At 33.8% G+C, this 13,959-nt stretch overlaps 1 protein-coding gene across 3 annotated transcripts; it reads right to left on the bottom strand.

Annotated features, from left to right (window-relative positions):
• Nucleotides 1-2,696: 2,696 nt before the first annotated feature.
• Nucleotides 2,697-9,276, bottom strand: LOC127078762 (chaperone protein ClpD, chloroplastic). Of its 3 annotated transcripts, none has more exons than XM_051019195.1 (12): nucleotides 8,427-9,274; nucleotides 7,202-7,341; nucleotides 6,896-7,125; nucleotides 6,673-6,781; nucleotides 6,437-6,567; nucleotides 5,521-5,622; nucleotides 4,887-5,168; nucleotides 4,708-4,808; nucleotides 4,322-4,616; nucleotides 3,774-4,007; nucleotides 3,338-3,571; nucleotides 2,697-3,218 (listed from the first exon to the last, which is right to left on the bottom strand). In XM_051019195.1, the coding sequence occupies exons 1-12, from the start codon at nucleotides 9,047-9,049 to the stop codon at nucleotides 2,910-2,912; spliced, it is 2,790 nt and encodes a 929-aa protein (XP_050875152.1). In that variant the 5' UTR covers nucleotides 9,050-9,274; the 3' UTR covers nucleotides 2,697-2,909. The 3 variants fall into 3 exon arrangements, with proteins under 3 accessions (XP_050875152.1, XP_050875154.1, XP_050875153.1); XM_051019197.1 differs by having other exon boundaries at nucleotides 8,531-8,656; XM_051019196.1 differs by lacking the exon at nucleotides 5,521-5,622 and having other exon boundaries at nucleotides 8,427-9,276.
• Between the last annotated feature and the right edge of the window lie 4,683 nt (nucleotides 9,277-13,959).

Genomic DNA, 13,959 nt, shown 5'->3' with positions numbered 1-13,959 from the left:
ATATTACAAATTAGTCATTTAACTTCACTTATATTACCCTATTAGTCAATTCCGACCGTTTATGACCAAAAAAACGTTAAGTTCTAGTGACATGACGTGACAACAATGCCATTGATATAAATCTAAGTTAGCATATGTAGTTAAAAACTGATACACTGTATAAACTGTAGGAGTTTTGGTTTCATAGGTTGAAAATAAAACGCCCGCAATTTACATTGTGTATCAATTTTTAACTACATATGCTGACTCAGATTTGTACCAATGACCTTACTGTTATGCCACGTCACCAAACCTTAACGTTTTTTTTTTTTCCAGAACTTGACTGAAAGGACTAAATAGAATAACGAAAGTGAAATTAAGGGACTAACTTGTAACATTTTCTAGTTAAGGAACTAAAAAAGAACATTAAATTAAATTAAGGGACTAAAACATGTATTATACCTTTTTTTTATCAATTAAGGACCTTAACTTTTTATTGGTCAAATTAAATAATAAAACTAGCTAAATTTTGAATTCAATAATTAAATATATTTAATTAATTGATACAAGTTCAATACGAATTTTTTTTACTCAAATAATCCATTTTTCAAATTAATTCCTAAAATAACTCATGTTTAAATTTTTTTTTAAAATACCCCACTTTCAGATCTGGACCAAGTGTTGTTGCTAGATGAATTGGCGACAACTTTATATTCTTAAGAGGAGGCGTCAATTGGATTGCCGACTCCATATGACGTTGTCAATTCAATTGACACCAGTGTACAACTTTATAAATGAGGCGCCAATTGGTCTAGCACAAGTATACAAGCTGATTTTTTTAGTATAAATAAAGGTACCTCGTACCATTTGTTACAATTCACACCTCATTCCAAATTCATCTTTCATTTTCATCACCAACTCTATCATGATTGTTAAAAAATATGGGCATGTTTGTTATTACCGCGAGAAAATTAGATATTATCGCGAGGAAATTAGATTGTCAAATGCGGATGCCTTAAGGTGGGTGGATAACATTCCATTGGAGAAGTGGACAAGGACTTTTAACGAAGGATGTTGATGGGGTCACATGACAACAAACCTTGTTGAAACCATGAACAACGTCTTCAAAGGCATTAAAAAACTTCCAATAACCGCATTGGTGAAAAGAACCTACCTTAGGTTGGGATAATTTTTTGCAACCAGAGGTGAAAAATGATATTCGGTATTTCAGTCGGGGCAATTGTTCAGTGAACGTTGCATGAAAGTGATGTAGGAGGAAACTCTCAAAGCCAACACACATGTCGTTTCAATCTTTGATCGACATAGACACATTTTTAGTGTAAAGGAAACACATGACCACAACGAGGGGAGGTCGAATGGAGACAATCAGGTCCAACTAAATAGAGATTGGTGCGACTGTGGCAAATTTCAAGTCTTCTGTATGCCTTGCTCCCTTGTCATTGCGACATGTTCATATGCTCCCCAAGACACTTCCAACAATCTCTCTGATGTTTACAAAATCGTAAATATTTCCAATGTGTACAACAATAACTTCCCGGTCGTAGTATTGGAAGATTATTGACCTGCATATAAATTGGACATAATTTGGCACAACGAAAACATGCGACGGAAGAAAAAGGATCGCCCTAACAACACGCGAATTAGAACATAAATGGATACGGATGATAAAATGATAAGATTATGTGGTTTATGCCGTCATCCTGGACACAATTGAACAAAATGTCTCAATGTTGAAGCAAGTTCTACATGAACCTTTATTTGTTTTTTTAAAGTTATTTATATTATGGTAAGATTTTATAACTTGTTATTTATAATATATCAACTTTTGGTTACAACATAAAATTTTCACACTCGAACAACACAAGACATAGTAAGAGATTACAACAACATATAAAAAAATTAACACAAAAACACAACAATAGATAAAAAAACTTAACACCACAACATGTTTAAGAGATTACAAGGATCAAAACAATGTCATCTGCTGCAGACATCATAACCCTAACATCATCGTCATCTCTAACTCACACCTACATATGTTGCGTATCATTATTGTCATCTGCAATTGAGATGTACGAAATAAGTCTCTCGATACTTCTAATTCGTTCCACATCCTTAATATTTCCTTCTAACCAACTTTTCAAACTCCTCTCAAGACGCTCAAAGTTTTGGATGTTCCAAAAAATATTTTCATCATAGGTTTCGTTGTGGAATAACAAACATGTTCATATCTTTTAATTATCATGATAGAGCCAATGATGAAAATAAAATAAGAATTTGAAATGAGATGTAAATTGTAACAAATAGTAGGAGGCACCTCTATTTATACTAAAAATAAAAAAATTCAGCTTGTACATGATGTCAGATGTCAGACCAATTGACGCCTCCTTTTGTAAAGTTGTACACTGACGTCAATTGAATTGACAACACCATATGAAATCGTCAATCCAATTGACGGCTCCTTGAGTTATCGCCAATTCATCTGACAACAATACTTAATCCAATTCTGAAAATGGATTATTTTGATTTTTTTTTTTAAACATAGATTATTTTAGGAATTAATTTGGGTAAAAAATTCTCAATACGAGATAATGTCATAAGGCTATGGTTCCAATATACACAGCCTATTATATATTTTTCCCATACCTAGAGCATGAGGAGTCAAGATTTATTTTGTGACAAAACACAAGGAGGGCTTCTTCTGTTAAATATCTGTATATACATTCATCAATGAATTTAATCTGAATATATTTTACACAGCTATCAAACATAATGTGTTGTGACATTTTGACATCTCAGAAGTTGCCAATCTAACAAAGAGGAACCAAAACATCTTCCACTTTTCAGTATTTGACTATATGTGTGTATATATACACCTACCAGGCTACTTATGTACAATGGTTCAATACTCAGGCAAGACTTGTGTCAGACAAGTTTACTGTTTGACCAAGCTGATTTATAACAAGGGTCTTACCATTGGCATCCAAATCAATGAAGATAGTGTCACCTTCCTTGCACTTTTTGGCAAGCAATGCTTCAGCCAATGGGTTTACAATTAAATCTGCAATTGCCTTCCTGAGAGGCCTAGCACCATATGTTGGGTTATAGCCTTCTTTGCACACAAGGTCCTTGACTGATTCAGACACCTCTAAATCGATTCCGTTGGACTTGACTTGTTTCTTCAAGTCTTGCAACAGAAAATCCAATATTTGGAGCAACTGTGATGAAAATAACAACAACAACATCAATATTTTTTACTAAATCACACTAGCCACTAATTAAATTTAACTGCTTAGAACAGTTTCTGTACAGAAAATCAAACCAGAACTCAACTAACCTGTGGCTTTTCAAGAGGATGAAACACGATCACTTCATCTATCCTGTTGAGCAGTTCTGGACGAAAATATGCCCTCAGTTCTTCCATTACCATCGATTTCAATCCATTAAACGACGTTGATTTGTCATCTGAAAACAAGAAACCTATGGAATTTTGTCGACCCTTAGAAATGGCACTAGATCCCACATTTGAAGTCATCACCACCAATGCATTTTTAAATGAAACTCTTCTACCCTGTTAGAGCCAGTTTTTCCAAACAATAAACAGAAAAATTTAGGACAACAGTAGTTTAAATTACACATTGTCTTAATGCATCTACAAGCCCTCACTTTTACTTGGCATAGACGCGAATAAATAGAAATTCCAAGAGAAAGTTTCATGTTTAAAAGGTTAGTGAAATCCTGGTAAATTAAGATTCACATCAGCATTGGCAAACCTGAGAATCAGTAAGATGGCCATCTTCCATTAATTGAAGAAGAATATTGAATATATCTGAATGAGCTTTCTCTATTTCATCAAACAATAACACTGTAAATGGGTTTCTTCTAATAGCTTCTGTTAAAATGCCTCCTTCTCCATAACCGACATAACCTGGGGAAGATCCTATCAACTTGCTCACTGAATGGCGTTCCATATATTCACTCATGTCTAACCGTATCATGTTCCTCTCCTGAAATGATAATACGAAAGGCAAAATAAAACAGACGAACCAATTGATGTGACATAGATCACAACATTGTCACCGCAGACCATAGAAAAGAGGAAAAACAACAGAGAATGTGCTCTAATTATTAGCACTAAAACACATTTTGATATTTTGAAAGTAACGGACTTTTTTATTATCAAATCTTACATTATATTAGTGATCTTCTTCACATATTATTTGATAAGTTTGTTTCAGCAATAGAAAGCAAAAATTTGAAAGGGGTCACTATTCAACCCCCTTCTAGTGACGTTAACTTCTACTTCAATGTGAATACTTACTGATCCAAAATAGCATGCCGCCAAAGCTTTTGCAAGTTCAGTTTTCCCAACACCAGTTGGGCCACAGAATAGCAAAGTTGCTATGGGTCTACCAGGATCCTTAAGTCCAACCCGGCATCTCTTCATAGCTCTAGAAATGGCAGAAACAGCCTCCTCTTGTCCAATCACCCGTTCCCGAAGTTTATTATCAAGATCTAACAGAAGACTACTTTCATCAGCAGTGAGCTGCTGAACTGGAATTCCTGACCAGAGGGAAGCAACTGCTGCTATATGATCAGGCCTAACTTCTATACGCCTAAAACACAAAATAACATGTCAGCCACTCAAAATCCAAATCTAGATATGGACACAAGAATGAACTTTGCTTTAGGAGTCAACTAACATACCCATTATCAAATACTGCAGAGGTTAAATATGAGTCCAGTATGAGCTCATTGCTATCCCCAATGCCAGATGTGGCATAATATTTAAGCTTGCTCTCCTGAACCTGCAGGTAAGAAATATCAACTTAAGCTCTGAGCAGCTCGTGCAAAAAACAGGGGAATAGAGCAAGTCATGCCATTACCATTTTAAGCATGGACTGAACAGTTCTAATTTCTCCCCAATAAACTTCCGGGTTTTTAGAAAGTAAGCCAAAGTCGCGTTCTTTTTTCATCTTAAAGGCTTCAATAGAAGCTTTACTTCCGGCTTCGTCTATGAGGTCAATAGCTTTATCAGGTAGATACCTATCAACTATGTATCTTGCTGACAAATGAACTGCAGCCTTTATGGCATCTTCCGTATATATGCATTTGTGATGTTCCTCGTATTTATCACGTACACCCATAAGTATGTTAATTGCATCATCCTATACACAATAACACATATAGTTAATTAAGAAATCAAATTATGATTCAACTGGTACTCCCGTCGTTCCATTTTAGTTGTCGTTATAAGGTTATTTACAGTTACCAAAAAAAACAATACATTTTATTACTTTCGATAAACTTTGTATTATTAATACCCTTAGCTATTTAATCTCATTCCACCTATTTCTCTTTGCATTAAATAGTTTTGTATTATTGACAAAACAATAGTTAATGTTTCATTGACTTCAAAAAAACAAATAAATATAAACATTATTTTTCTGCAAAAGTGGCAGTTATAAAGGAGCAGAGGGAGTAACTTGGAACAATATAGACATGAATATAGAGTGCAACCTCACTTGGCTCATCAACCCAAACAGGTTGAAACCGTCGTGCCAAAGCCTTGTCCTTTTCAAAATGAAGCCTGTATTCATCTATGGTAGTAGAGGCAATACACTGCACATAAGATAATATTTTTCATGTGATAAGTTATGGTGTGTGTGCAGATTTTATTATAACACTTAAGGAAAAATGATGATCCAACTATTCAAGAAAATTTCATCAGAGGGAAGAATTGTTATATCTTACACAGTTGTGTCAGCTAAAGAACTCAAATTCAGAACTACTCTTTCGAACCACAGATCCCTCCCCAATTAAAATTGCAAAAAAACAGAGAAAATTTCAACAGAAGAAAGGCATTAATAGATGAAAAAATATTGATAATCATGCCTTAACGTTGTTGTATATATCTGATTCCAGTATTCACAGCCTTAAACATAAAAAGTATTTGGAATTAGCTTTATGGAAATTGAAAAGAGACAAATATCAAACATATAATCCCTCATTTCAGTAACAGGTTGCAATGTTTGCAAAAGAAATTATCTAGTACATGTAACCTTTTGGTTCCATAAAGTGGTGATAAGAAAATATTTACCAGTTAACACGCACTCGTATCCCTTCCGACTAAGCAGTGAGACTACTGACAGGAAGTATAGTCTCTAAATTTCATAAAGACTACTTTTAAAATAATCTCAACCTTCCTACTTTCCAGATGTTAATTACTAATCTTGTTTAGTACAATTACTTGGAAAAATGTTGGTGACAGAACTGAAGTACCTGGAACATCTAACCATATATTTTGACCTCTAACCGTAATCTTATATGTTACTAGCAACTGCTTATTGATGGTTTCAAATTGAAATGCATAAATATTCAAGTATCACTTGGAACAAAGGAAACTAGCAAATGAGATTACAGGGCAACCAATCACCTGAAACAGTCCCATTACAAGAGAAGGTTTAAGCAAATTGGCAATGTTAAAGCCAGAACCCTTATTTCCCCTCTCGGTTGTCCCTGATTGAACAAGTGTGTGAACTTCGTCAATGAAGAGAATGACATCACCTGCATCTCAAGAAAATCAATGAGCTAAAACAATCCTATTGTAGTGTGCCACACATATATTAACACAACTTTTATCGTAATTTTTTTTTGTTAAAATGTATTTACCTGACTTTATTATGTCTTTTATTAATTTGGTAACACGGTCCTCTAGCTCTCCTCTCTCTTTAGCCCCAGCCATTAATAGTGCTACATCCAAGGACATGACACGTTTTTTCTGCATAGACACAAGTTAGAAAGTAAAATTACAATGCATTCCTACAAGATAGAACTAATGCAACTACAAAAGGGACACAAGAAAAGAGAGAGCAACATCTGTTGATAAACACACCAATAGAGAGGGAGCAACATCTCCCCGAGAAATACTATTTGCCAGTCCCTCCGCAATAGCTGTTTTTCCAACTCCAGCTTCACCCAGAAGAATGGGATTACTTTTTTTCTTTCGGCATAGTATTTGAATCATTCTTTGAACTTCAACTTCTCGGCCAATAACTGGATCAATTAATCCTAACCTTGCGCGGGCAGTGAGATCCACACAGAATTGTGATAGAGCATTCTTCTCTGCTAACCAGAGAATGAATATGAGAAAAACTTATCTCTGCCTTCAACCATCAAAATCAAATATAAAACAACAAACCTGCACCAGAATGCTTTTCTGAGATAGATTTTTTGTGCACCCCATTGGACAGCACACCTGGATTTCTACCATCTCTAGCAAGCTCTTTTTCTAATCTGGAATACGCCACATTTGCCAACTGATGTGGGTTCGCCCCGAGCCTGAAATCATTTGCATACTAGCAACATTAATGGAAAATCACAGTTACACACATTTTAATGTTACATATTGGACTCAGTCAATTGTCCAATCACATGCCACAGTGATAAAGCTCCAGATCATTTTTGCCACAAAACAAAAGAAAAACAAATATTGGCATTTTCTATTAACCAAAATTTTATACTTTAGATATTTAATGTATTTACAAAAACTTGACAAAAATAGAATTCCTTAAAATTTTACCCTAATGAATGTTTTCAAACTAGTTATGTAACTCAAAAAAGGACTTTTAAACCAGGATATGATAGCCACCTGTTTGGGTTGCCCCAAAAATTGATTCGCCGACAAATCAAAACCGGTTTGGACCAACTTATGTGAGGGAGAGCTTGAACTTCAGACAAAATAGATCATGAGTCATGACAAAATCGTACAACCAATGGTATTTCAGATAACTCATTCATTTTCAATTTAGCTTTCAAGCACAAAACTATTAATGCATTAAGCCTAGAGCAACAACTGCAGATCATCATTTATATACAGAGTCTAAATCCCAATTACTAATCTCAGCCGAAACTTATCAAAGTGTGTGTCAGGAAACACAGCCAATGGCCTCTCCAAAGTGTAGCTTCTGTCACTATGCTTCCAAAGTGCGGAAACAAACACGCCTTAAAGTTGAACTTAAATTTCCATAACAGCTATGCTATTTAGCACGACTAATTTAATCACAAAAGCTTCACCAATAGTTTGACAACTAATTAAACTAGGGTCTTATCCAGAAAACACAGATAATATAGTATGTAATATTATTACACGTTTATATAACCCGCCATGTTAGAGCCGCCAAGCAACATCAAGCATTATTCTTTAAAAAATCATTACCAAATAAATAAACTTTCTCAAAATAGCCACCATTTTCTTCTAATAAGCTTCTTTAGGAAACACTACTTCAAAACAAGAAAGTACCATAAAACTAATCAGAAAGACGCATAACACATACATATAATTATAGAAATGAGATAAAAACAATACTCCAAATATCAAATAGGCAATTTCAGAAAGAGATTTGACACAGTGACATTAGTATTACCTATTCAAAATCCTAGCAGAACTTCCATCATCAAATTTAACCAAAGCAACGTAAATATGTTCAGGATCAACAAAATTATGGTTCAAAGATTTTGAATACTCAACCGCAGATGTAAGCACATGCTTCGTGCCAAAACTAAACGGAACAGGTTTATCTTCATAAACATACACACCATCACGATCCACATAATTCATTGGCTCGTTCAGAACGCGAACAGCATCACGAGCTTTCTCGAGAGTGATAACATCGAAACCAAGAAAACCGATTTCAGAAGGATTTTCCGCAGCTTCAGCTATGAGACCAAGCATGACATGCTGCGCGAAAACGAAATTGCTCTTGAAAGTCGCGGCTTCTTTGAGAGCGTACGCTAGAACTTTTATTGATCTTTCTGTGAAACGTTCGAGTAAGGAAGTTACGGTGAATGTTTTTTTTCTTCTTCTGGTTTTTTTCGCTGTGAGTGAAGTGAAGGAGGAAGAGGTGTTTCGTTGAGATAGACGGAAGGAGAGAGAACGTGAAGTGGAAGGTGGGGAGTAGGCGGCGGTGGTGGGACGGTGAATGCGGCGGAAGCGGTTGGAAGTGAGGGTGCCGAACCATGGGGTGATGGATGAGGAAGAAACTTGCATGATGGTTGAGATTGATGTGAAGATTATGGTTTTTTTTTTTGGTTTGTTAAAGAATGAGTAAAGGAAGTTTGATTTGGAAAGTTTGGGGAAGAAAGAAAGAAAGAAGAAAAAGGAAGGAATAGAGTGAGAATGGCATACACGTCACCGAGAGGTTGGAACATTTGCCAAGTTCTTGATCAATCATCAAAGCAATGCCAAAAGGTCAGTGTCCTTTCTCATTGTGGGTTTATTTTGACCATTGTACACTTTAATTTATTTTGATAATGGATACAAATGCCTAATTTAGTTTATAATACAATATTACTATTACCAGTTTTTAACACAATGTTTTTTTCCTTCTGATTCGGTTAATGATTTACAAGACAATGACTTTTTAAGATTATATATTGAAACTCCATGATTATTAGTTTCTTTGCAACAAGTGTGTGATTTGTAGATTCTAGAATTTATGTTGATTTTTACTTATTATTCAAAAGATTAATTATTATTTTATAATCTAAAAAATATTAATATACTGATCATTGTCTCGAGAACAAATTGTTTTTGTCTTTGTATTATCTTATTTAGATAAAAAAGAAATTGTCCCAATAATATTTTGAGTTGGATTCAGATTACATACAATTTAAAATAACCGGCATTTGTACATTCCCTAAAAAGACAAATCTTATTTACAAATTTTTAGATAATTTTTTTTCTTATAAAACATAAATTTCATTTATTTTTATTTGAAAAGTAAGTATTACATACACTTTGAATCTCTCCATGTATTTATAATTAATTGATGTTGAACTTAGTTTAAATGTTATTATTTCAATTGAACTTTTTTTTCAATAGAAATTGAGATGGGTCTTCTTTGCATGCAACTATGAAGATTAATTCTTTGAGATGGAGAAGACTATAATGGATGACAAATCTCTTCTTCAAGAGAATTTAACGTTGATATGTGTCTAAGATTAAGTTCGAACTAATGACCTCAAGTTAAGCTAAAAGAGATTAATTCTCATCTCATTCAAGTACTCTTGAGTTCAATTGAGAAAATTTATGAAAAACTAGATATTACATATGTGACATGGTTATTTTTCTCTTCAGTTGGCCCAAACACGCTATAACGGTCTATCAAAATCTTGTAGATCACCTTTAATCAGACGATGTATTACAACTAAATAATTCATCATCTCGTTAATTTAATTTTAGTATTATCGATTTACAAATATTCTAATCATGTACTTTTCCTCTACAGATTATCTAGAGATCGTATCTAGGTCTCACCATGAGATTAACCCCGAGGATGCTGCAGTTTGGACTGTAAAAACAACAATCACCAGGTTCACTACCGTGGAGATGCACCAGAGTAACCGTGTCAAACTACAGTTCAGCATGCAGTAACAAATCTCATACCTCCGACGTGTTTGGGACAATGGCATCAACAAAGATCGATGTTCAATAGAATTATTCTGATAAAAGAGAGTTTGATAGGGATGTGTGTCATCAACGGAAGCACGAACATCAAAAAATCATAAAGGAACCTATCATGCATGATGCTATACCAACTCAAAATTATATGAATTGGTATATGTCAGTTACAACGACATAGTTTGTGTCTGACCTGATGTATTTGATCGACCCATGCCAAGCATCTCCGTCATCATATACCCAATAACCAACTCCACAACAATACCAAACCTAACAACATTGTCAACTCACCCAAACCCGACAACCAACCCCACAACATCACCATACCGGATACACCCAACAACCATTCAAACATGATTACGAACCCACATACACCCAACCCCTGCCCAATAACCAACCCCGCAACAATATGAAACCCAACAACATTGTTAACTCACCCAAACCTAACAACTAACCCCGCAATAATACGAAACCCAACAACATTGTTAACTCACCCAAACCTAACAACTAACCCCGCAACAATACGAAACCCAACAACATTGTTAACTCACCCAAACCTAACAACTAACCCCACAACATCATCATATCAGATGCATCCAACAACCATTCGAACACAATTACAAACCCACATACACCTAACCCTCGCCCAATAATCAACCCAACAACATTATCAACTCACCCAAACCAACAACCAATCCCACAACATCATTATACCAGATACACCCAACAACCATTTGGACATGATTAAGAACCCACATACACCGAACCTCGCAACCAATTCATGTCACACACACAAACACAAAACCAAGAGCATAACTCATACGACCAACAACCATATGTCACCACCACGTCTTACTATAGTCCCAGTGAGGCATATGATTCCACCCTCATCCTACTGTAGCACCCAACCAATGTACACTTAAACATGACACCACAAAGCTCTCAAACATCATATCGTCAAAGCACATAACCAACGCATGCCTTTCAAACAACACAAGAACCATTGCTTTGTTTCCAAAAGGATCCAATGTCTCAATTCAACTACACATACATGTAACCCGACCAACACAACTCAACTACGACAACATGGGCACTAAACTCAATTATTATAGTGTCGACTACTAGAGAGATATGATCGAAGATTTATTAGATAACATTAATATCTCAGGAACCTCGCACCAACCACCTTTGGCTCAGGTGAATACTAGGAGACCTCAAACACCTCAGGAAAATCGTGTGAGACCTCGAAGGCAAGCAAATATGCCAAGGTATGGAACTGGCGGGCGTTAGGATCGAGCGAGTCATTAAATTCATCCCAAATCGTTGTGTAATTAATAATATTATAATTTATTTATTTTATTAAACAATTTATTTATAATTATTTTGTTGTTAAAATAAAAAAATTAAAATAATAGAATAGCCACTAGTAAAGGTGCATGCTCTTAAAGGATCTATGCATGCGCCATATTCTATGACGCTTTAAGTCAAAAATGAGTGCATGTGTCACACTTTTTGGAGGTGAATGTGTTTTATTTAAAATATGATTAGTTTGATATTTTAAAAAAAAAATACTTACTTATATATATTTTTAAAAACATGATTTTTTTTTTTTTAAAAAAATTATCAATGGTACTCTTTAATTTATATTTTATTTATTTTGATAATGGATGCAAATGTCTAATTAGTTTATAATACAATATTATTACTATTACCAGTTTTTAAGATAATATTTTTGTTTTCTGAATCGGTTAATGATTTACAAGACAATGATTTTTTATGATTATATGTTGAAACTCCATTGTTATTAGTTTTTTTCATTTTTTTTGCAAGAAATATGTGATTTGTAGATTCTAGAATTTATGTCGATATTTATGAATTATTCAAAAGATATTAATTAATTATTAATATGGAGAAAAAAATTTAAATTTAAAATTTTTAATTAATAAAAAATTATGATTGATTGTGTATAATTATGTGTTATGATTATTTCTATCTAAAAGTTTTTAATATTATCTTGTCTATCGGATTCAAAACAAAAAAACTTGTCCATACAAATATTAGAGTCGGGTTCGGGTTATATACAATTTGAGATAAGAAGCCTTTGTACATCCCATATTTACTATGAAGTTCCAAATACAAATCTTATTTACAAATTTTCAATATGAAGTTCCAAACACAAATTTTATTTACAAATTTTCAAAAGAATTTTTTTCTTATAAAACATAAATTTCATTGATTTTTATGTGAAAAGTAAATATTTCATACACTTTGAATCTCTCTATTTATTTATAATTAATTTTAAACTTAGTTCAAATATGATTATTTCAATCGAGAATTTTTTTCTATCAAAAATTGAGATTGAATAATCTCACCATACAACTGTAAAGTAGGATTGGCCCAATCAATTCAGAAACCCTATTCAAATTTAATAAAATGGATCTAAAAAATATTCGTGATATGGTTTGAATTGATTTTGAAGCAAAGTTGCATCCTATTCGAAAATATTAGTATCAATTTCTTCCAATTTAGTAGTTTATAAATTAAAACTATATTATGCAAAAATCAATTTCACAAATTATAATTACATAGTTTATATTATTTTACCTAAAACAATTATCCTCCCACATTTGAAAATTTAACATTACGAATTCCATAAAGATTAACATTTACTTAGTGATACCAAGTACCAACCTTCACAAGTGGAAGGTAGTCAAAGCTACAGACAAAAATAGAAAGAATAATTATAAACATACATTTGAATCAGAACAACGAGATTTTTCGATCACTTACCACCCTTACATTATAACATTGCACCGTTGTGTCGTCGTTATTTTATTGTGTCTATGTGTTTACCGTGAAAATTGACAAACAACCACTGATCTTCCAAATTAAAATATTTTGATTACTTACAGGATCGATCAGATTGATCCTAGGACATGTGCTAATTGTTTTTAGGGCGAAGTCTGATGAGTGATAAACACTTCGACAAAGTTCATACTTAAATGACTTGTTAAAGAATATAAAGGAAAGATAATGCAAGGAAAGCAATGAAATTATTAGAAAGTAAATGGCGAAGAAGATAAATTTTTAAAAAGAAAGGAAAAGAGTGATTAAATTGCTTTGAATGAAAACATGGTGTCACAACAAACATACATTTTCTCAATTTACACTTTCTCTACACACGGATACTTTAGGTAATTTGATGAATTTGTATAATTTTGAACACAGTTATCCCAACACTAAGACTTCCTATTTATACCGATCGAAATAACCGCTTCTAACGGCATATTCACCAGATTGAGACAAGTGGCACTCTGCAAGCGCGTGATCGCTCACCATGCCCCACGTATGCTCAGCAGTTTAGATAATAACAAAGAATTTCCTCCCTTATTTGAATTTAAATCCCTTGTCGAACTTCCGTTAGTGATGCTTCTGTTTCCCTACTGCTGGAAACATTTCTAAGTCCACAAAACACCTTTACCCTTGTATCAAGGTAT

This window comes from Lathyrus oleraceus, chromosome 5 (assembly GCF_024323335.1).
Source record: "Lathyrus oleraceus cultivar Zhongwan6 chromosome 5, CAAS_Psat_ZW6_1.0, whole genome shotgun sequence".
Lineage (NCBI taxonomy): Eukaryota > Viridiplantae > Streptophyta > Magnoliopsida > Fabales > Fabaceae > Lathyrus > Lathyrus oleraceus.
The sequence above is the reverse complement of the archived record's forward strand: the minus strand, read 5'-3'. Positions and strand labels throughout refer to the sequence as shown.